Raw genomic sequence first — 21,867 nt, forward strand, 5'->3', positions numbered from 1 at the left:
TCCGTAACATACTCATTAATACTGTGAAGGGTTTGATTCCGAAATGGCTTGTGCTCATTTTGACAAGCGACTGCCACAATTAATATTCAGTGGTTTCGTAAATAGGACGAGAGTTGATCCTCGAGAGTGTTGATAATTTCTGAGTGGAGGTTTTAGGCTGCCTCATTCTTCAAGCACAGTCTCCATTGAGAACAAAGGAGGCTGAAATGCATCCTGAATAGTGTGCTTTATTTGGAGGGAGGCTCTGGGGAGCAAAAAGAAAAGGATTCATAGGCAGCTGTTGACATACAGGACATACTTAAAGTTGTCAATCTGGATGAATAGTATTTGTATTGTATTCTTTTTTGTTTTCCTGTCAATGAAGAAAATGTGATTTCCCCCTATTGTTCTCTCAAAAGGGCATTGTGTCCACAAAGATCGACATCCCACTGAGTCATCCTACTTTCTTTTTCCAGTCACGTCTTTTACATTTTACTTTATTCTTATTTTTCCTCATCTCTCTCTCCAGGAGTGTCCTCAGATCCTGCCCTCCACCCAGATCTACATCCCCGCTGGCGTCATGAGACCGATCACCCTGCTGGCCCAGAATCTGCCGCAGCCTCAGTCCGGCCAGAGGAACTACGAGTGCATCTTCCACATCCAGGGCAACACGCACAGCGTCCCGGCTCTGAGGTTCAACAGCACCAGCATACAGTGTCAGAAGACCACGGTAAGACGAGGGAGAAAACACGTTCATGTGCAGACAACACAATACTAGGAATTTGAAAATACATTCAACGAATTATCACAGCGGCCATTTTGCTTCCGGTGTATTACAAAGACAACGGTGTAGGCCATAAGGGCGTCTTGAACAAAGAAGTATCAACCAGTCTTTAATGTTCTTTATAGAGGGCTTGGTTATCAACTGACTACCATCTCAGCCAATCCTAATCTCCTAGCTCTGACCAACCCTGGCTGTTTCATCTGCAGGCATGAACTCTGTTCAGGACAGCCATACCGCTTTAATCACCAGCTGCAGTGTGAAACAGAAATACCAGCCGTGATGGATCGGCAGAGACTTGAAGTTAAGGTGTACAGCCACAGGGACTCGCTGACTCGAAGCCACTCTCTCTTCATTCCACTCCTCGTTCCTGCCTTTTTAGCCCTCAGTCAAACTGTCACCGCTAATGGGGAGCGACCATTTCAGCAATGTTAATTTTCCTCGGCTCCAATCAGGGCATGAGGCAGAGGGGGAGGCGTTTTAAATGACACCAATTATGACTTACTTAACGAGACATATGATTAACATGGGAGCTGCACACATCAGCGCTCAGTCACGGTGATAGGTCCAATAGTGAGCCTGTGATGTTAAAAGGCAGCCTGTGTGTGTGTGTGTGTGTGTGTGTGTGTGCGCGCGTAGCTTTGGCAGCTTCACCGAGCGCCTTTTCAGCCTGTCAGACACTCGTCATGGGCTCCGGGTCATTTAGTCGGCCTGCCCTATTACCGCTGGGCCCCGGGAACACATCGCTGATTTGCGGCCACTTGCTGTTTTTTGAGCTCGGCTCAGTCACTCCCCATTCTCCTCTGCAAAGGGAAAGAATGAGCGTTGGCTATGTGATCCTGGAAGTCGTTCTGCCTCTGATGTGGGATGGTGACACGAAAAATAGTTCAGGGGCACATTACTCAAGTTGACTTCCAGATCATAATGATGGCTCCCATGGTTCTTTTGTGTTTCAAAAAGGTAATTTCCCCATATTTAGTCACTTGTGTCTCTATAATCGCTTCATGCAAAAAAGAATATTCTTTTCTATTTGACTCTTTTCTCTTTTTTTTGGGGGGGGGGGTTGTTATTTCAGGCTTTTGTCAGATTTGTCCTCAGAGACCTGAGAACTTGAAAGCCTGTTGAAAAGAGAGTGAGCTGCCAAAACAGTAATTGCTGTACACCAAGTTGAATGTGTGAATAATTTGGACAAAGTCAGAAGCAAAATTCTTCTACAAAAGAATCTGGAGCCTGACTGATACATCGGCTTGCCTGCATTCACAGCCGGCACGGCTCTATTACAAATATATCAGTAGTCCCTGTTTGAAACTATGAGTCCTGGTTGCACAGATCAATCTCAGATTGTCTTAAGTTAAGTGTAAACTGACCTTAGACGCATCAAATACATATTTAGATCACATCACTGTACACGTGTCCAGTGCCACATTTTTAGGACCACATTATCTCTTATCCAGGGCGAAGCTTATGCCTGATTTAATGTTTAATCTACTCTGATTTGATCTTTCCTTCCTTTGTCTTGTAAAAAATATTTTGCCTTTATTACTTTTTTATTTCATTCCCAGCATGTGCAAACCCAGCGTATGCATTAGAGCTTTATCTGAACAAAATATGGGACATGCCCTGCCCTGTATTGATTCAGTCAGGGACAGTGCATTTTAATTTTCCATACCGAATGCTCCTGTGCAGACAGGAGAAGTGGGAGAGGCGGAGCCTGGATGCGAATGAGAGATGTGACCCACAAGCAGTTCATGGTAGTAAACAAAATGCAGCAGAGTGAGGGTACAGACATTCAATAGAGGAGAGGATGGTATACAGCACTGATGTATCTGGGAGGGGGGGGGGGGGGGGGGGGTTACTGTTAACAGAGACTCCAGTCTGTGGAGTTCATACACTCTCTGATAAAATGGAGCTGTAGAGGAACATCAGGCTTTGGACAAAGTTTTATATCACAACATCTTCTGTCCATATTTACAGCTCTTTCTCTCTGTATTTGTTAATAGTCTGCATCACAGTTTTTTATCATTTGATGTCTACTAAAAGTCAATAAAAATGACAGAGGCCACATTTGTATATTGCACACTTAAAAGCAGGGTTGGTAATTTTCTCCAGATCCACTTTTTAAGATTTTGGTTGAACTTGTCTTTAGGTCCTGACAGAAATTAATAACTCATGTGCTCTGAAAAAGGAAAGAAGAAAATCCCGTCATCTGTATCAGTTGTAAACCTGTAAAAACTTCTGATAGCAGAAAATCAGAGCTGAGCAGACAGTGGTCATGTTTGATACATTCACACACATTCATTCCTTCACCAGTACTACTGCTGAGGGCTGCTGAGGATACAGGAAAGCAAAATCTCTGAGTTACTGGCAAATTGAATGGATGCCCACACAAACACACACACACACGTATCAACTTCCTCATTTATTTGGCAAAACACTGATGCATATTTTTGCAAGCGCCAGGAGGAAAAATAGTAAATACAGCCTAAACACAAGTTTAAAGCTGCTGATGAAACCAGCCATGAGGGGATTTTAACTGTTTGCGTGTGTGTGTGTGTGTGTGTGTGTGTGTGTGTGTGTGTGTGTGTGTGTGTGTGTGTGTGTGTGTGTGTGTGTGTGTGTGTGTGTGTGTGTGTGTGTGTGTGTGTGTGTGTGTGTGTGTGTGTGTGTGTGTGTGTGTGTGTGTGTGTGTGTGTGTGTGTGTGTGTGTAAGCTTCAGTTTTTCCAACCCCCCGCCTCTCTCCTCGTCAGGTGGGACTGTGATAGGATCCAATTAAGGGAGCTGTAGATAAAATGATGATGAATTGCAGCGGTGTTGTAGGCTGACAGACACAAACACACACAAAAGGCTCTGAAACCAGAGAAAAAACAGTGAGCAGAAAAAAGACAAAGAGAGAGAGCCAAAGAGGAGGTGAGGGAATTAAGGGAAAGACAATGACGATGCAACCGAGAGAGTGAGATAGAGGCAGAAGAAGAAAGAGAGAGAGAGAGAATAAAGAAAGACAGAGGAGAGAGAGAGAGAGACTAAGCTCAGCAGGCCGGCTGAGGGGAAACAAACAAATGAGGGAGAAACAGATGGAGGAGACGGTGTATTTGGAATATAAAAGATGAGAAAGTGATGCTGAAAGGAAAGAAAATCATGATCTGTGCAGAAGTGAAAGTGCTGCGATTAACCAGAACTACAGAGGGTGGAAGGACGGTCGGGGTAATAGAGACTGGTCACACAGTTTCTTCCGGCCATGCACCGTTGGTTTTCTGTTCAGCAGCAAGGTTAGCAAGTTAGTTATGCAATCTTGGTTTCACCTTCTATGGCCTGTTGGAAACATCTGCTTGCAATACAGGAAAGCAAACAAGGCCCCCGAATTCAACACCTCAGATGCCTTTAAAGAAGGTTTTGAGTGATGTGGGGGTTGTCATGCTGTGTGGTAGATTTATGGCTCTTGTTTGTATTATTGCAAGACTAGAGTTACATTCCCAAACGTGAAGGATCAGTGTTTGGAGGAGGGGGCGGGGGGCGCTCTACAGTACAGTACAAGAGAGTAAATGGAGATATTTTATCATTCTTTTGTGACATTGTTGTCTTGAAAAATCGGCTTCCCACATCTCAAAAATTTGAATTCCTATGTGCAGTGAGAGTGACCCAGTTGCGTGCCTCAAAGCGCACAACGATGCGTTGAATAAAATGGTAAAACTGCGAGAGTTGCACAGTTGGATGATCGTTCGTATTCTCTGCGGGTTTGTGGCTACTAACATCCTTTGTACATTTTTTTAAACGGATGTTAACCAGTTTTTGACGCTCAGTAACGTGACAAGTGCAGCTTTAGGAGGCTGAGACTTTTAAACAAATGGGTATTTGGGTAATGGGTATTATTATGGGTTTAAATTACCCTACTTACCCCGCACTTTTCAGATACCTATATAGAGAAGAGAAAAAGTGAATTAAAAGGTTCAGCACTCACAGATCCATGTGTGATTGAGAACCTGTGTACTTGTGACTATTGTGTTCAGTATTCTCAGTGGGGGGATTGTGTGTACATGTATCACAGCTGGCTACGCCCGGGACAGTAGAGTGTAATAAATCACAGAGAAAATTAGCCAGCAGTAGATGTACAGTCATCCGTTCCATCTTACTGTCTTCTTTGTGCATTATTTAGCCGCCGCGCAAACACTGAAACATTGAACTTGCATACTCAAATACACCAGGGAGCCAAAGTATGCATGGACGCACACCAGGATGTTCACAGGGAAACACACTCTGGTGAGCGCGTGCACAAACACACACAGCCTGCATCCAAGTTGCATGGAGACACACTGGTTTGTTCATGAAAACACACACACATACACATACACACCCTTCTTCTTCCCCAGGGGTTTGGAAGCCCAAACATGGAGCAGACATATGGAGATTCTCCACATGATCTTCTTCCTAATCATGTGGAGCTGACGGAGACTGTAGCATCAGCAGCAACCGGCAACCTGCAACCTGCTTTACATGATTTATTACACTGACACACATAGGCTATCAAACACTGTGTGTGTGTGTGTGTGTGTGTGTGTGTGTGTGAGTGTTTGAACTTACCACTGTCCATACATCTGGAACTGATAAGCACAGCATATTTTAGGAAGATGAAAGATGACATGTTTTTTGTGTTTACAAATTGGTCTAGACTTCACTGCAGTCTAGACTTTTTTCTTACTTTTACAAAAAATGTCATGTAGCTCAAGTACAGTACAACATATGAACCGAGACACACACACACACACTGCCTCCTACATTATTGTGTCATGCTAGCTAGCTAACTGGGTAAACGCTAGCTAGCTTTCTGTACGTTGAGAGCAAAGACTGTGAAGCCGTTACTTAAGTGATTTAAACCTCCATTGGTACTAATGGCCAACAGGGGGCGACTCCAAAGTTTGCAAAGTTGCAAACAAGATGGAGAGACAAAGAGAAAAGTAACTAAGGCTGGCTATACACTAGATGATTTTGGGCCTGAATAATCCTTCTCCGAAACCCTAACCATCAGGGAGAGTGGACCTATTCAAGGCCTGACACAACCGATTATTAGTCCAAATAATTCTCAAGTGTGTATTGTGTCAATACGATTATTTTACTGCTTCTGATCGAGTCAAAACCTCCCCGTTCCCTTTCAGTCGATTCACTCAGTACACCGCGTATAGTATGGGATATAACGCCCCCACATGGCGTCCCATACTATATGTGTTGTACCTCGTACAGCTCACAAACACGGCAGCGAACAGAAACACAACCGAGCCCCGAGCCAAGTGGAGTATTAAAGGAGAGCAGCTTGTGGAATTATTGCAACAACACAGGTGCTTTTATAAAGTCTCATGCGAGACATAGATGTTGATCGCTCTCCTTATATTTCTTTCTTTCTTCTGAAGTGAAGTTTGATCATTCAAGTTTCTGTGAGTTTCTCGTGTGTCTGTTGACCGGTCTCACGGTCTGGCTGAATTGTCTAGTTTGTGCGATCGGAGGATTATGATCGGTTGAACTGTCCTTATGTCTGTGGCTTCCCATGTTTTTAATATCGTGTATCCAGCCTCAAGCAGTGCAATTACAAAAAAAACTAGAAAAAAAGTCTCAGGTAAGGCTTAAGAGCCATTATTTACATTTTTGGAAGAAACGGATATTTGCTTTTTTTTTTCATTTAGAATTTAACAAAAAAATATCAAATTGTAATAAAAACACAGAAAACACCAAGTAAACAGATTGAACTGCTCTGAAAGGGTGTGTGTGTGTGTGTGTGTGTGTGTGTGTGTGTGTGTGTGTGTGTGTGTGTGTGTGTGTGTGTGTGTGTGTGTGTGTGTGTGTGTGTGTGTGTGTGTGTGTGTGTGTGTGTGTGTGTGTGTGTGTGTGTGTGTGTGTGTGTGTGTGTGTGTGTGTGTGTGTGTGTGTGCGCTCACAGTATATTTTTACACTCGCTCAAGTATCCTTCAACATGACTAATTACATGAGGGTGACCTGCTCATGGGCGCGCACACATATGCACACGCTGCTCCGCTTTCCAGCCGTACCCCTCCTCTACCTGCCAGCTGCTCTGTTTTGTTAACATCGGCACTTTTCAGTACCTCAAGCACACACACGCGCGCACACACACACAACCCAGCCATATCTATTCATACAATCCATGGAGACATGCAGTCCACGGAGACGATTCATGTAGCGGGAGAATAAACGAGTGCAGGAGCAGATAACGAATGAACCCGAGCCAGCCTGGTATGTTACTGTAATGAGGCCAGGGACGGCTTTGTGCTCACCTTGTAGTTTTTACACCTCCTCCCCTCCCTCTCCTTTTTTTTCTCCTTTTGTCACCTCTCCTCTCTCTCCCTCCCTTGCACCCTTCTCATTCCTTAATTCCTTCAGTACCTCACTTCTCCCTTGTTTACACCATTTCCATTTTCTTCTTCCAGCTCTCCTCATCTCCTTCTTCACCCTCCATATCTGTCCTCGTTTGCCTCCTAATCTCTCCTCCTCTTCTCTTAATTCCTTACCTCTTACTTCAGCTTTATCTCCTCTATAGCAGCCTTCCACTTGCATGCGCCCAACTTTCCCTGACTGTGTCCCCCATCCCTTCCTTCTCCTCCTCTCCTCTCCTCTCCTCACCCATACTCCCCTCCCCTCTCTTCCCCAGGGGGCCCTACACTATGAGCTGGCTCAGGTAGATTAATTACATGCAGTGACATGGAGGAGCTGGCCAGAGGCTTCAGTAATGAGTCTGATTACTCATCTCCAGCAGCTCCGGGTGCTCAGGGGAGGAAAGTCAGGATGGCAGTCCAGCAGAGAGGCCGCTCAGCAGGCGGGGGGAGTGACTTCTACCGACAGGGTTCAACCACAGTTTTTTTAGCAGCTCTGGTGCGACTGAGTTGAGATGAAAGCTAAAAACAAAATCAGTGACATGCTGGTGATCAATATCTGTTCAAACTGATAGTTCAAAAATGTCCTCAAGGGAAATATTTCAACCCCTCAGACGTACCTGACCACACGTGAACCCTTCTTTCCAAACAAGCTGTAGGTCAGCAGGTTGAAAATGAAAATACCTAATCACCAGTAGACCAGAGGAATGACTAGTATGGAGGAAATCCTCCAAGGAGGCCAAAGAGGGAATCCAGAGGGTGATGGCCGGGAGACAAAAAATATAATTGAATGCAGAAAATGTGGAAAATAGAAGCATGGATAATAAATCACAGACACAACAGACAGCCAAGATATTTTTTAAACATAGTTTAAGTAAATGATTCTGTTTTCAGCCTGTGAGTAAAAAACAAAATAATGGATTACAGATTTCTTTATCCTCTTTAATGGTAACTCCAACACTTTACCTTTGCTTTATTTTATTTCCTTTTACTTTTACGTTGAAATTGAACCTACATTTTTTACTTTGGAAACAGAAACTTTGTCTTTTCCCTTCATGTTTAACATTTCTTTGCTTTCCTCTCTGCATGTGCAGCACTTTGTAAGTTAGTTTCTAAAAGTGCTGTGAATCATATTATTATTGTTATTGGTATTATTATATTAGGAAATGCATGCTCATTAGCTACAGTTAGATTAGATCCCATTGCAGGTCAGGATAGAGGTTGAACCGTGTCTGTGTCCTTTCTGTTTCCTTCTGGAGCTCCAGAGATGCAGGAAGTTCAGCTCGGGGTAATCATATTAACACATGCATTCACACACATGACCTCCACATCATCTAGAGTGCTACAGTATGCTGGAGGAAAATACTTTATACTGTAGAGTTCTTAGCAGATTTTATCTTGGATTGTCATTTTGGTCATCAGTATTTTAAAGTAAACATATATTGCATGGCTCGGGCGTCTGATCAGTATCAGGGAGTCAACTACTCAACTAGGAACAACAACTCGGAAACTCAGAAAAGAATGAAGTGCCCGACATCCCAACTTGACGTCAGAATCGTCATCACATGGGGGGCAAAATAAGTTTTGTTAATGTTATTATACTTTTTATTAATTCACGTATTGCACATCAACTTTTTGCTTAAATATAAATTGTAACAGAGACATTCACTTTTTGAACAATGACTTCCCAACTCGGGAACTTGGACCAAACGAGCAGCACATGAATGCAGCATGAATATCATGAAAATCCTTTCTGGCCTGGGAGCGCCTCGGGCACCCCCAGAAGGAACTTGAAAACATTGCAGGGGAGATGAACGTCTGGGGAAACTTGACCCGGCCCCTTGATCAATGGAAGATAAAGGATTGATGAATTGATATTGCAAAACTAGACTCACATAGAAGAAGTTTCCTTGAAAAGTAGGTGAAAATTGTCCATTTAACATCAACGCGCCTGCAATATCAATCAATCAATCAATCAATCAACTTTTATTTGTATAGCGTCAACTCATAACAAGTGTTATCTCGAGACACTTTACAAGAAGCAGGTAAAATACCTTACTCATTGTCTGTTAACATTACAAAAGAGCAGGTAAAAAGACCTTACTCATTGTTATGTTACAAAAAGCAGGTAAAAGACCTTACTTATTGCTATGTTACAAAGATCCGGCCTATCCATCATGAGCACTTTAGCAAAGCAGCAAAAGTTACAGTGGTAAGAAAAAACTGCCTTATTAAAAGGCAGAAATCTTCGGCCGGATCCCCGGCTCATGACGAAACAGTCTTCACAGGCCTAGACTGCGCCGGGCTTGGAAAGGGATAGGGGGAGAGATGGGATAAGATGCAGGAAGAGGGATAGAGAGCAAGGGGGTGGGGGGAGGTAGACCGTCCATCAGCAATCCGGTGGGGAGGGGAGGGGGTGTGGGGGGTTGTTCTGGCAGGCCGCCAACCCACGATCCGGTGGGGAGGGGGTAGTGGTGGGGTGGGGGTTGCTCTGGCAAGCCGTCAACCGACGATCTTGAGGAACCTAGGAGAGCTCAAGAGCTCCCAGGAAAGTAGGTGGTTAGTGACTGAGATTTATAGATAGATACATGCAGTAATATGATGTACTGTATATGCAGAGAGAGAGAGAGAGAGAGAGAGAGGAGCTCAGGGTGCCAGTACCCCCGGTAGTCTAAGCCTATAGCAGCATAACTAAGAGCTGGTCTACACCAGCACCAGCCCTAACTATAAGATTTATCAAAAAGGAAAGTTTTAAGTCTAATCTTAAAAATACAGACTGTGTCTGCCTCCCGGACCCCGGCTGGAAGGCGGTTCCAGAGGAGAGGAGCCCGATAACTGAAGGCTTTACCCCCCATAGTACACTTGGAGACTGTAGGTACCACCAGCAGGCCTGCACTCCGGGACCGCAACGCTCTCGAGGGACAGTACGGCACTAGTAGCTCCTTAAGATAAGATGGTGCCTGGCCATTTAGAGCTTTGTAGGTGAGAAGAAGGATCTTGAATTCTATTCTAGACTGTATAGGGAGCCAGTGCAGAGAAGCCAGGACAGGAGTAATGTGGTCCCATTTCCTGGTTCTGGTCAGTACACGAGCTGCAGCATTCTGGACCCGTTGAAGAGTCTTTAGAGATTTGCCAGAGCACCCTGACAAAAGAGAGTTACAATAATCCAGTCTGGAGGTAACAAATGCATGAACTAGTTTTTCTGCATCACTTTGCGACAGGATATTCCTGATCTTGGATATATTACGAAGGTGAAAGTAGGCTGTTCTTGAAACTTGACTGATGTGAGAGCTAAAAGACATATCTTGATCAAAAATAACTCCTAGATTCCTAACAGTGGTGCTAGATGCCAGGCTGATGTTATTAAGGACAGTCACATCACTAGAAAAAGTCTCTCTGAGGTTCTTAGGGCCTAGCACAATGACTTCAGTCTTGTCTGAGTTAAGTAGCAAAAAATTTCTGGTCATCCAGGTCCTAACGTCCTTAAGGCATGTTTCTAGCTGACATAACTGACTGGTACCATCGGGCTTCATTGATACATAAAGCTGAGTATCATCTGCATAACAATGAAACTGTATGGAGTGTTTCCTCATAATATTTCCCAGAGGAAGCATATATAATGTAAAAAGAATTGGTCCAAGCACTGAACCTTGTGGGACTCCATGGCAAACTTTAGTGTGCATAGAGGACTCATCATTAACATGTACAAACTGAGATCGGTCTGATAAGTAGGATTCAAACCAACTTAAAGCAGTCCCTGTAATTCCAAGCAAATGCTCCAGTCTGTACAACAGGATGCGATGGTCAATGGTGTCAAAAGCAGCACTAAGATCTAACAAGACGAGCACAGACAGAAGTCCCCTGTCTGAGGCTAGAAGTAGATCGTTTGTAACTCTAACTAGTGCAGTCTCAGTGCTATGGTGGACTCTAAATCCTGACTGGAACTCTTCAAATAAACTGTTGTCATGGAGAAAGTCACACAGCTGTTTAGCTACCACCTTCTCCAGGATCTTCGAGATAAAAGGAAGGTTGGATATAGGTCTGTAGTTAGCCAGAGTTCCTGAGTCCAGAGTAGGCTTTTTAAGTAGAGGTTTGATTACCGCTACTTTAAATGTCTGTGGTACATAGCCTGCCAGTAAAGACATATTGATCATATCTAATATGGAGTTGCTAACTAAGGGAAAGACTTTAAAACCTTAAACAGCTTGGTTGGGATTGGGTCTAAAAGACAGGTTGACGGTTTCGATGCAGAAATAATGGAATATAGCTCTGAAAGGTTGATTGGAGAAAAACAGTCGAGACTAATATCTGGTCCTGGAACTGTCTCTGCCGTATCAGACGTATCTGCACCAGGTAAGGGCAGGAGGTTACCAAGTTTGTCTCTGATGTCTAGAACTTTGTTGTTGAAAAAGCTAAGGAAATCATTACTGCTGAGGGCTAGAGGAATACAAGGCTCAATGGAGCCATGACTCTCTGTCAGCCTGGCTACAGTGCTGAAAAGGTATCTAGGATTGCCTTTGTTTTCCTCGATTAGAGAGGAGTAGTAGGCAGCTCGGGCGTGACGTAGAGCCTTCATATATCTTCTATGACTATCCTGCCAGAAAAAACGAGATTCTACCGTTTTGGTCGAACGCCATATTCTTTCAAAATTCCGTGATGATTGTTTCAGAGTACGGGTTTCTGAGTTGAACCATGGAGCCACTCTCCGCCGCTTGACAACCTTCTGTTTCAGGGGAGCAATCGAATCCAGAGTAACTCTCAGCGAATCCACTGCACTATCAACAAACTGATCTAGCTGAGAGGGACTAAAGCTATCGTAAGAGTTTCCAACTGGGTTGAAACACGGTACTGAATCAAAAACAGCTGAAATAGCTTCCTTAAATCTAGCCACAGCACTATCCGACAAACTTCTAGAAAGCACACCTCTTCCAGGCAGAGGTAATTCTAGTAGGACAAAATCAAATGTAATAAAAAAATGGTCTGATAGCAGAGGATTTTCTAGGAAAACTGTAAGGTTATGGATTTCAATTCCATAAGCTAAAACAAGATCCAGGGTGTGGTTAAAATGATGAGTAGGTTCGTTTACACCCTGGGTGAAACCAATAGAGTCTAATAGTGACATGAAAGCTGTGCTCAGGCTATCATTTTCAACATCCATATGGATATTGAAGTCACCTACAACAATTATTCTATCACTGCTAAGGACTAAGTCTGATAAAAATTCTGCAAACTCAGATAAAAACTCAGAATATGGGCCAGGAGGGCGGTAAACTACAGCAACTAGAACTGGCTGAAAGGTTCTTGAGATTGGATGTGAATATGAAGTTGCGGTCACCACTTTAACTCCTCAATCTCATTTAATAAGAATTTCAAAGTTCAGAGGTGAGAGTAGAGTAATAAGTAGTGACTGACATTGCCGGTGTGATACTTTATTAAAGTGTCAGCTCATCAGAATGCTGTCCTGATGTGACTTCATTAAGTTTTTAGAGAAGATTTAATCCAAGACTGCGAGCCCGGTCGCTCCACCACTAATCCTACAGAGTGTTGATGATGTACTCGCACATTTGGTAGAATAATTATAATGATGATGATGGAGCTATAAGCACCCATTTTTCTTACTAAAAAGCCTCATATAGAGCCTCATTGTGTGGCTGTGGACTCTTCATGTTGCTCATTTACATATCTATTTTCATGCATCGTTTCTCATTATTTTGCAGATGCTTTGTGACACCTGTGGTTTATTCTTTATTCACATGAGCTTCCCCAAAGTTGTCCCTTTGGTCGACACAAAATCAAAACATTAAAGAGATGAAGTGATGAATCAGTTCTTGTGATTCAGTTTATCTTGTGGTCCCTTAAATCTTTCTTCTGCTGCTTCTCTTGATTCATTTTCATTCCCCTGTCTTTAATTATGTGTTAAAATCTGGAAAGTGTCCCAAAGTGTCGCCCTGGTGGTCACTTAGGCAGTGGGTGCTGCTCAGTTTGACTGGGTGGCACAGGGGCCGCGGTGTCACAGTGTGGTTAGTGTCGGCATTTTAAAACCATGTGACAGTATGAATAAAGCATGATGCGGCGGGCAGCAGGGTGGGAAGGGACTGACAAGGGAACAAGCTCAGCCAGTGTTTTGGTGACGGCAGACAAGTTCAGACCCTTAAAGTTTAATGGGGGCCACACCGCAGAGAGAGGAGGAGTGTGTGTGTGTGAGCACGAGTGTGTGTATGTTGGCCCTGTGGTTTCTCTGCGGCTAATGCTGCCACACGCTGGCCTTTAAACAGTGGGATGTAGCAGTGATGCTAATAAATTCAACAGCCTTCCTTGTGTGTTTGTGATGGGATCAGGGTCACACTGAACTATATAGTGGGAAGAAAAACAGACCAATCAGGCGCTCCTTTGTGGAGTCAGAGTGTTTTGGTTGAGTCCCTCCGCTCTGGGGATGCTGACCTCCCAGAATCCTGCGGTTAGGTGGGTCTGTGTCCCTCTCTGTTTTCTGAAATGTCTCTATAGACATCCAGACTTACCACACTCCTCCTTCTGTGGCTCCGTACAATGTCTCCTTTTTCCTCTTTCACTCCATTTGTCCCTTTAGCTGATCTCCCTGAAGACTTTAAACCTTTGCCAGCACAAAATAACACCAAGTTTTTTCTTAATCTGAAAACTTTTCCACTGTAATTTCTTGAGAAGTCCTTATAGCAACCCTCCTAAAAATATTGATTGTGCAGTGATGAATATTTGTTTTGTATTTTCCATATCATCTTCACAAAGAAAAGTTTAAACTGATCCCTGTCCCAGCTTTTCCTTGCCAGTACATATTGTTTATGCTGACTGTGTCTTCAATACATTCACTGCCAAAATACTTCGATTCAAAACTGGCAACCAAAGCATGGTTTAGGTTTTCATGTCTACATTTAGTCCTCAATCTACAGAACATGCAGACCCCCAACGGTATACTTCCAGTTAGATCATCAGTCAGTTTTTTGATGACTTTGTGAATCAATTTGTTCCGGTTTGAGCTTAAAAGATTGTTTCTCTTTATATTAATATTTCAAAGAAAAATGTCCTTTTTGCCTGTGTAGCTATTTTTATAACTTCAGCTACTTATCAAGCTCATATTTGAAGTTAAATACAGTTGCAAGAAAAAGTATGTGAACCCATTGGAATTTCCTAGTTTTCTGCATAGATTGGCCATAAAATGTGTTCTGATCTTCATCTAAGTCACAACAATAGACAAGCACAGTCTGCTTAAACTAATACCACACAAACAATTATATGTTTTCATGTTTTTGTTGAACACAACATGTACACATTCACAGTGCAGGGTGGAAAAAGTATGTGAACCCTTGGATTTAATAACTGGTTGACCCTCCTTTGGCAGCAATAACCTCAACCAAACGTTTCCTGTAGGTCAGGAGGAATTTTGGACCATTCCTCTTCACAAAACTTTTTCAGTTCAGCAATATTCTCGGGATGTCTGGTGTGAATTGCTCTCTTGAGGTCATGCCACAGCATCTCTATCGGGTTGAGGTCAGGACTCTGACTGGGCCACTCCAGAAGGTGTATTTTCTTCTGTTGAATCCATTCTGTTGTTGATTTACTTCTGTGCTTTGGGTTCGTTGTCCTGTTGCATCACCCATCTTCTGTTGAGCTTCAGTTGGTGGACAGATGGCCTTAAGTTTTCCTGCAAAATGTCTTGATAAACTTGGGAATTAATTTTTCCGTCGCTGATAGCAATCTGTCCAGGCCCTGATGCAGCAAAGCAGCCCCAAACCGTGATGCCCCCTCCACCATACTTCACAGTTGGGATGAGGTTCTGATGTTGGTGTGCTGTGCCTTTTTGTCTCCACACATAGTGTTGTGTGTTCCTTCCAAACAACTCAACTTTGGTTTCATCTGTCCACAGGATGTTTTGCCAGTAGTGCTGTGGAACATCCAGGTGCTCTGTCGCGAACTTCAAATGTGCAGCAATGTTTTTTTTAGACAGCAGTGGCTTTCTCCATGGTGTCCTCCCATGAACTCCATTCTTGTTTAGTGTTTTACGTATCGTAGATTCGTCAACAGAGATGTGCCAGAGATTTGTGTAAGTCTTTAGCTGACACTCCAGGATTCTTCTTCACCTCATTGAGCATTCTGCGCTGTGCTCTTGCAGTCATCTTTACAGGACGGCCACTTCTAGGGAGAGTAGCAACAGTGCTGAACTTTCTCCATTTATAGACAATTTGTCTGATGAACATCAAGGCTTTTAGAGATTCTTCTGTAACCCTTTCCAGCTTCATGCAAGTCAACAATTCTTAATCGTAGGTCTTCTGAGAGCGCTTTTGTGGCATGGTTCACATCAGGTAATGCTTCTTGAGAGTAGCAAACTCAAAACTGAAGTGTGTTTTTTATAGGGCAGGGCAGCTTTAACCAACACCTCCAATCTCGTCTCATTGATTGGACTCCAGGTTGGCTGAGTCCTGACTCCAATTAGCTCTTAGAGAAGTCATTAGCCTAGGGGTTCACATACTTTTTCCACCCTGCACTGTGAATGTCATCCAGACATCCCAAGAATATTGCTGAACTGAAAAAGTTTTGTGAAGAGGAATGGTCCAAAATTCCTCCTGACCGTTGTGCAGGTCTGATCTGCAACTATAGGAAACGTTTGGTTGAGGTTATTGCTGCCAAAGGAGGGTCAACCAGTTATTAAATCCAAGGGTTCACATACTTTTTCCACCCTGCACTGTGAATGTTTACATGTTGTGTTCAACAAAAACATGAAAACATATAATTGTTTGTGTATTGTTGAGACTGAGATGAAGATCAGAACACATTTTATGACCAATTTAATCAGAAAACTAAGAAATTCCAAAGGGTTCACATACTTTTTCTTGCAACTGTATTTAGTGGAATTTTTGCAATGAGCAATTTGAGTTCCACTCTATCAAGAGTTTCAGACACGCTGTCAGTCATTATAGAGAAGAGAGACAAAGATTTCCACATATTGGAGCACCTGTGGGCTAGTGGTTAGTGCGTGCGCTCCATGTACGGAGGCTGTAGTCCTCCAAGCGTGCGGCCAGTGCTCCAAAAAATAACTGTATTTCCACTTAGTGATAAATGGTTAAATCTGTAACCTGTGTGTTACTGACTGAAATGTGATTTTCACAATAAAAGAAGCCAAAAGGATGAAGCAGATATTCTTATGATCCGGCATATTGTGTATTATTTTTGACTATCTGTGTTTTGGGAACAGGAAGTTCACAGCTTTTAATTTGGACTTTATCTACCTTCAGGACAAAATCAACAAGTTACAGCACACATTCTGTGTTCACAGTGTGATATATTCAATCTTTGAGGCATGGCTGTGAATCAGAAAAGGGTTTGGAAAAAGTGCTCTGAGATCAAGAGTGTGTAACTGTGTGTGTGTGTGTGTGTGTGTGTGTGTGTGTGTGTGTGTGTGTGTGTGTGTGTGTGTGTGTGTGTGTGTGTGTGTGTGTGTGTGTGTGTGTGTGTGTGTGTGTGTGTGTGTGTGTGTGTGTGTGTGTGTGTGTGTGTGTGTGTGTGTGTGTGTGTCTCAGGCCCCATTGGCCACATGGGATGGTCGAGCCCCGTCTATCAAATCCAGTGTGTCAGGGAGCAAATTGGAAATGCCAATTTCACTTTACACTGCTCCGTATCTTATCTCTCCCTCACCCTCATCCCACCACTTAGCTCATGCCTAAATGAATAAGGTCCTCTCGCACATCTACCACTGTCTGATTTCAGCTTGCCCTCACCTCTTTGACCACCTCCCCTCCTCCTCCTCCTCCACTTCTTATTCTCTTCCCTTCCTCTTCATCCTTTCCTCGATTTCCCTCTCGTCACCTGTCTCGTCCTCTCTCCCTTCCCGTCTTGCCTCATCTCCTCTCCTTCCCTTCCCATTCTTGTCTCCATTCTTCCACGACCATTCAGCTGGAACCCATCTGTTATTTCTCTGCGTGTATTTATGAAATATGTCTGTTTTGGTAAATATGGATTTATGCGTGTGTGAATGCTCGGGCTGTATCGCCGTCTGCAGCGAACTGGCCCGGGCGAATCACTATGCAAATTAAACAATATCTCATGCAATATCTCAAATTTGCATCGACTCCATTATAAATCAACTTTTTCTCACACGCTCCATTTTTTTTTTGTGTGTGTGTGTGTGCTTGTTTTCAGTACGACTACGAGGGCGGTGACATCAGCGACCTGCCAGTCGACCTCTCCGTGGTGTGGAATGGAAACTTCGTCATAGACAACCCGTTTGACATTCAAGGTAGAACATTTTCTCTTCTTTGTGTTGTGTTCTCTATTCCTGACTCTCATTTTTGGTCGGGTATTGTTGCTTGTCACACTTCTTTTTTTTTTTTTTGAATCAGTCCTGCTTGTTTATCTGCCTGTAATGATTTTCTGTGAACGCCGCGTGCAGCTTTTTTCCCCTTCATAAGAAATGTGTAATTTATTTTCTTTTTTTTTGACAGCCATCAGGGAGAGAAGGTGAAAGTGTACAATCCATTTAGAAAAAAAACGTTATTCTTGTCTGAGGTATGAAAAGAGGGTGCGGAAGGGAGTGATTGATGGACAGCGATGATAACAAACAAACATCCAACACAGAAATTAATAGGGATGGATGTTAGAGAAGAGGATAAACAAATGGCTAAACCATGACAGGTTTGATAAATGCAGCATGTAATGGCGAGGGGGGGGGGCGGGGGGACGGGGGGGCTGGTGAGAATAAAGGGATTGATAAAGAAAAACAGAAACTGACATGGAGGGACGGCATTTATTATTTTTAATCCCTATGTGTGCATGAAGTGGAAAACAATTACCAATTCTAAATTCTTTATCAAGTGTAATACATTGGGTGGCGGAGGCTAATGATTTTAGACGTCCCATTACACAAGATAATAAAAGTCTTGCTCTCAAGTGTGTCACGCAGTCTTTTTTCCTCCACATTTGCATGTTCAGACTCAGATTAACTAACCCTCCCTACTCTTCTCTCCTCCCAAGTTTTTTTTTTATTTTTTATATTCCATTCACTCTCCGTCCTTTATACGGCCACACGTGCACATTTTCATCTCCCTTCCCTTTGTGTTCCATCTGACCTCATTTTGATAAATGTCAGGCACACAGTTCATTTTGCAGATTGCTTGAAAATTAGTTGCTTTTCGGTCGTGACCTGATTATTCCGCCCGTGTTATTTTGTTTAAAATATGCTCCTGTAGGTTTTTGTGTCCTTTTGCGCTGAAAGCAGCAGCGTAACAAACTTGTGCAGGACCCCGGTGCAAATCCGTTTTGTTTTTTTAAGCCCTCCCCCCTTACCCCTAACAGATGTGCACGCTCATTTATACTAACATGCACGGACACACACAACTATTCCAGAAAATACCACAACAGACGATGTATGTCACCATGCAGAAAAACTTTCTAAGCTGTCTGCTTCTACTAACAGAGCGCTGACGGGCGCTTATTTAACATCAGTAATAATATAACATCAACTGACAGTAGCTATTGGCCGCACAAAGCATGTGGCCCCACGATGCATTGCACTGGTTTCACTGATAGTAGTTACGTCTCCGTCGGCTGAAAGATAGATTTGTGATGGATTAAACATCCAGAGTTTAGCTTGTGCAGAGATGTGTTGTTGCTGCAGCTGCAAAACAGAAAATCAAATATCTGTGCATTCAAGTAGGACGTGCCTCTGAAGCATAAACAGTTCAAAGTTGAGATGGCAAATTCAGAATTCTGGTACAAAAGTGGCACCGGTGGCCTAGTGGTCTGATCGCGCATGTACAAATTCAGCTTTTGTCCTCAAAGCAGGCGGCCCGGGTACAAGTCAGAACTGCAGAACTTTCCTGCACGTCATCCCCCACTCTCGCTGAACAAATTCTTACTCTACACATGGTCCTATCAGTGAAAGGCATAAAAGCCCAAATATAACTCAACCTCAGTCATCACTATGCATGATAGAGCTGCTGAAAGTCATGGTTCATACACAGCGTTTCAGTCTGTCAAAGTTGTGTCATCTTGCCTTTGGTTTCCTTGTACTTAGCTTGTTGGTGTTTGATACTTTACAACGTTTAGATCAAAGTATCAGTGCAATCTTAGGACTAGGTGTTACCTGCATTATAACCTGAGATGATGTGAGTGGGGATGGTCGTGCCTGCTGAGGGTTTCCAGGGTCCCTAATGGGGATGGGTACTAAAGGCAGGGGGGATAAAGGGAGGCAGCAACATCACTGGGGGTCATCAGGTGGGCACCATCCTTCCTAGGTGTTTCCATGACAGGCCCTACAACACCTCTCTGCTACGGCTGCTGTCGTGAGGCCTAGGTAGTACCTCTCCTCTTGAGACAGAGCGAGAGGCTAGCCTGTTTGAAATCAAATATGAAAGTGGGACTAAAAGACAGACGAGAGAAGGACTGCTCAGTGTTGAGTTTAAAAAAAGAAGAATTTAGGGACTCTCTTCCCCCCCTTAAATCCTTCATATTAAAGGAAATATAAAAACATGTAAACAGGACGTTTTCATCCAGCTAACTATGGAAACAGGCCCCAGGGATCCGTGCCACAGTCGGCCCGTTGCATGTGACAGCAGTGGCGTTTCCCTCTGAGAGTTTGGAAGTGTGAAATCCAATGATCTTACAGCTCTGTGTGTGTGTGTGTGTGTGTGTGTGTGTGTGTGGACTTGACAAGTACATTCCCCTACAGTTGTTATGCGTAAGCAGAGCTGGCTACTTGAATGTGCAGGTTGCACAGAATGTATGCAGGAAGCTTCAAATGAAACCAGTCCGGATGTTCATCCCAATAAGCCAAAGATATGCCAGGGCCAGGTTATGGATGAGTAATCGGTATGAATCACAAACAGCATCACAGATAAACGTTATTGTCCTAAAGCTTCACACAAAACCTGATGGGATTATGAGCCCAATGCAATGCTTAGCGGTAAACTCCTTTAAAACCTGCATTATTAAAACATCCTCACTCACACAAATCTCATAAAGACCTTCTCCTCCTTTTTCTCCACCTTTTCTTCTCCCCGTCCTCTATTAATCCCCCCACTGCTTCACCCTTTTCTGTCCTTTTTCTCTCGGATTTCGGAGCCGTATTATTATCCGTCTGAGGCAGAGCCGCTCGGCCCTGGCTCGGCTCTCGCCCCGGTGTAAAGTGGAGATGTTAATGTTAATTAAATCATTCATTTGGTTCAGATTAATTAGCGTCGTGCTACTTTTTAAGCCGAGCCGTGGCTAATCAGATTAGGCCGAGCGGACGGCCGAGGCGGGCAGATGGATGCGAGAGAAGCTGGCTTTGAAGTCCAGCCGCCGTCTGTCTGCAGCAGAGGAGGAGGAGGAGGAGATTCCTCCGAGCTCTGCTCTGCTGCTTTTTTTTTTCCTCTGTTTTTCCACTTTAGCTCATTTCCAATCTGTTTAACTGGTGTGACAGCACACAAACCTGCCTGCAGGTAAGGACTCTGTAGCATCAGTGACAGATAATTATGACAGAGTTTAACACAAGACGAACAGTAACAAAATTAAAATAAAAAAAACTCATCCATGCACTTGTTTGCATGTGTCTCCTTTATTTGTCTTTGCGATCTCTTTTTTTTCTTCCCGCTCGTTTTATCTCAACCTCTCTCACTCCGCCTCGCTCTGTTCTCTAATTCCGTTGTCCTCTCGGGGGCCTCACCATCTTTAAATTCATAACAATTCTTGTTGCTGTTTTGTTAACAAGCGCGGCTAAAATTTATACCCCTCCCCTCCCCTCCCGTCCCCCTCCTCCCTGCTCCCTTTCATCTTCCTCCTCTCGCTCCGCTCAGGTTTTTGAGGTTTGATTATTTATTTATCCATGTCTTAATTCATTTTTTTTTTTTTTTTTTTTTTTTTTACTTTTAATGACTTTTTCCACTCTGCAGAGTTTCGGGTTTTTTCTTTTTTTTTTACACATCCAATTATCAATCCCCTATTGGCGTTGGAAGACATTACCTGTCGAATTAATTTCTGTAATATCCCCGTAGGACGCTTGCTCATTATTTAATTTTTTTATGTATTTATCCATTGAAACAGTTATTTTCTCTTCCTCACAGCCTTCAAATAGTAATTCCCACAAACTAAAGGTATAGGTTGTTAGTCGGACGATTAACATTCATGGATGCTGATCCTCTGTTCTGTCTCAAACAGACACACACACTCCTGATTACTGACTGTCATACTTCTTCTTGTAGATGTGGCTGTCTTTCAAATAAACAACTAATTTAACTTTGTGGTGTCAAACATTTACCTCTAGTAATAAAAGAAAATGTAAAGTTAAATGCAGTTTATTGTGTCACATTTTTAGGAGGGGCTGCAGTGGTTAGCTCTGTCCCCCAGCAGGGAGGAGGTTCCTGGTTTGAATCCCCGTCTGACAGGAGCCTCTCTGTGTGGAGTTTGCATGTTCTCCCCGTGCATGTGTGGGTTCTCTCCGCCTTCCTCCCACAGTCCAATGACATGCACGTTAGGTTAACTGCTGACTCTATAATTCCCTGTAGGTGTGAATGTGAGTGTGACAGGTTGTCTGTCTCTATATGTCAGCCATGTGATTGACTGGCGACCAGTCCAGGGTGTAACCCCGCCTCTCGCCCAATGACAGCTGGAATCGGCTCCAGCCCCCCTTCGATCCAAACGGGAAAAGCGGTATAGATGGATGGATGGGTTTTTTGGAGGGATACCAGCAAGAAAAGCATCATTTTTAGTTTGAGTTTTAAAGATTGTACATC

The 21,867-nt window shown here is 43.4% G+C and overlaps 1 protein-coding gene across 2 annotated transcripts in view; it reads left to right on the forward strand.

The window, feature by feature from the left end:
- LOC132990301 (plexin-A1-like) overlaps positions 1-21,867 on the forward strand; it is a 261,264-nt gene that overhangs the window by 173,302 nt on the left and 66,095 nt on the right. For both annotated transcript variants that reach the window (XM_061058473.1, XM_061058474.1), the window contains exons 10-11: positions 509-709; positions 17,300-17,396. In XM_061058473.1, coding sequence (XP_060914456.1) covers positions 509-709; positions 17,300-17,396 — 298 coding nt within the window. The remainder of the gene's footprint in view (positions 1-508; positions 710-17,299; positions 17,397-21,867) is intronic.

This window comes from Labrus mixtus, chromosome 15, assembly GCF_963584025.1.
Source record: "Labrus mixtus chromosome 15, fLabMix1.1, whole genome shotgun sequence".
Classification (NCBI taxonomy): domain Eukaryota; kingdom Metazoa; phylum Chordata; class Actinopteri; order Labriformes; family Labridae; genus Labrus; species Labrus mixtus.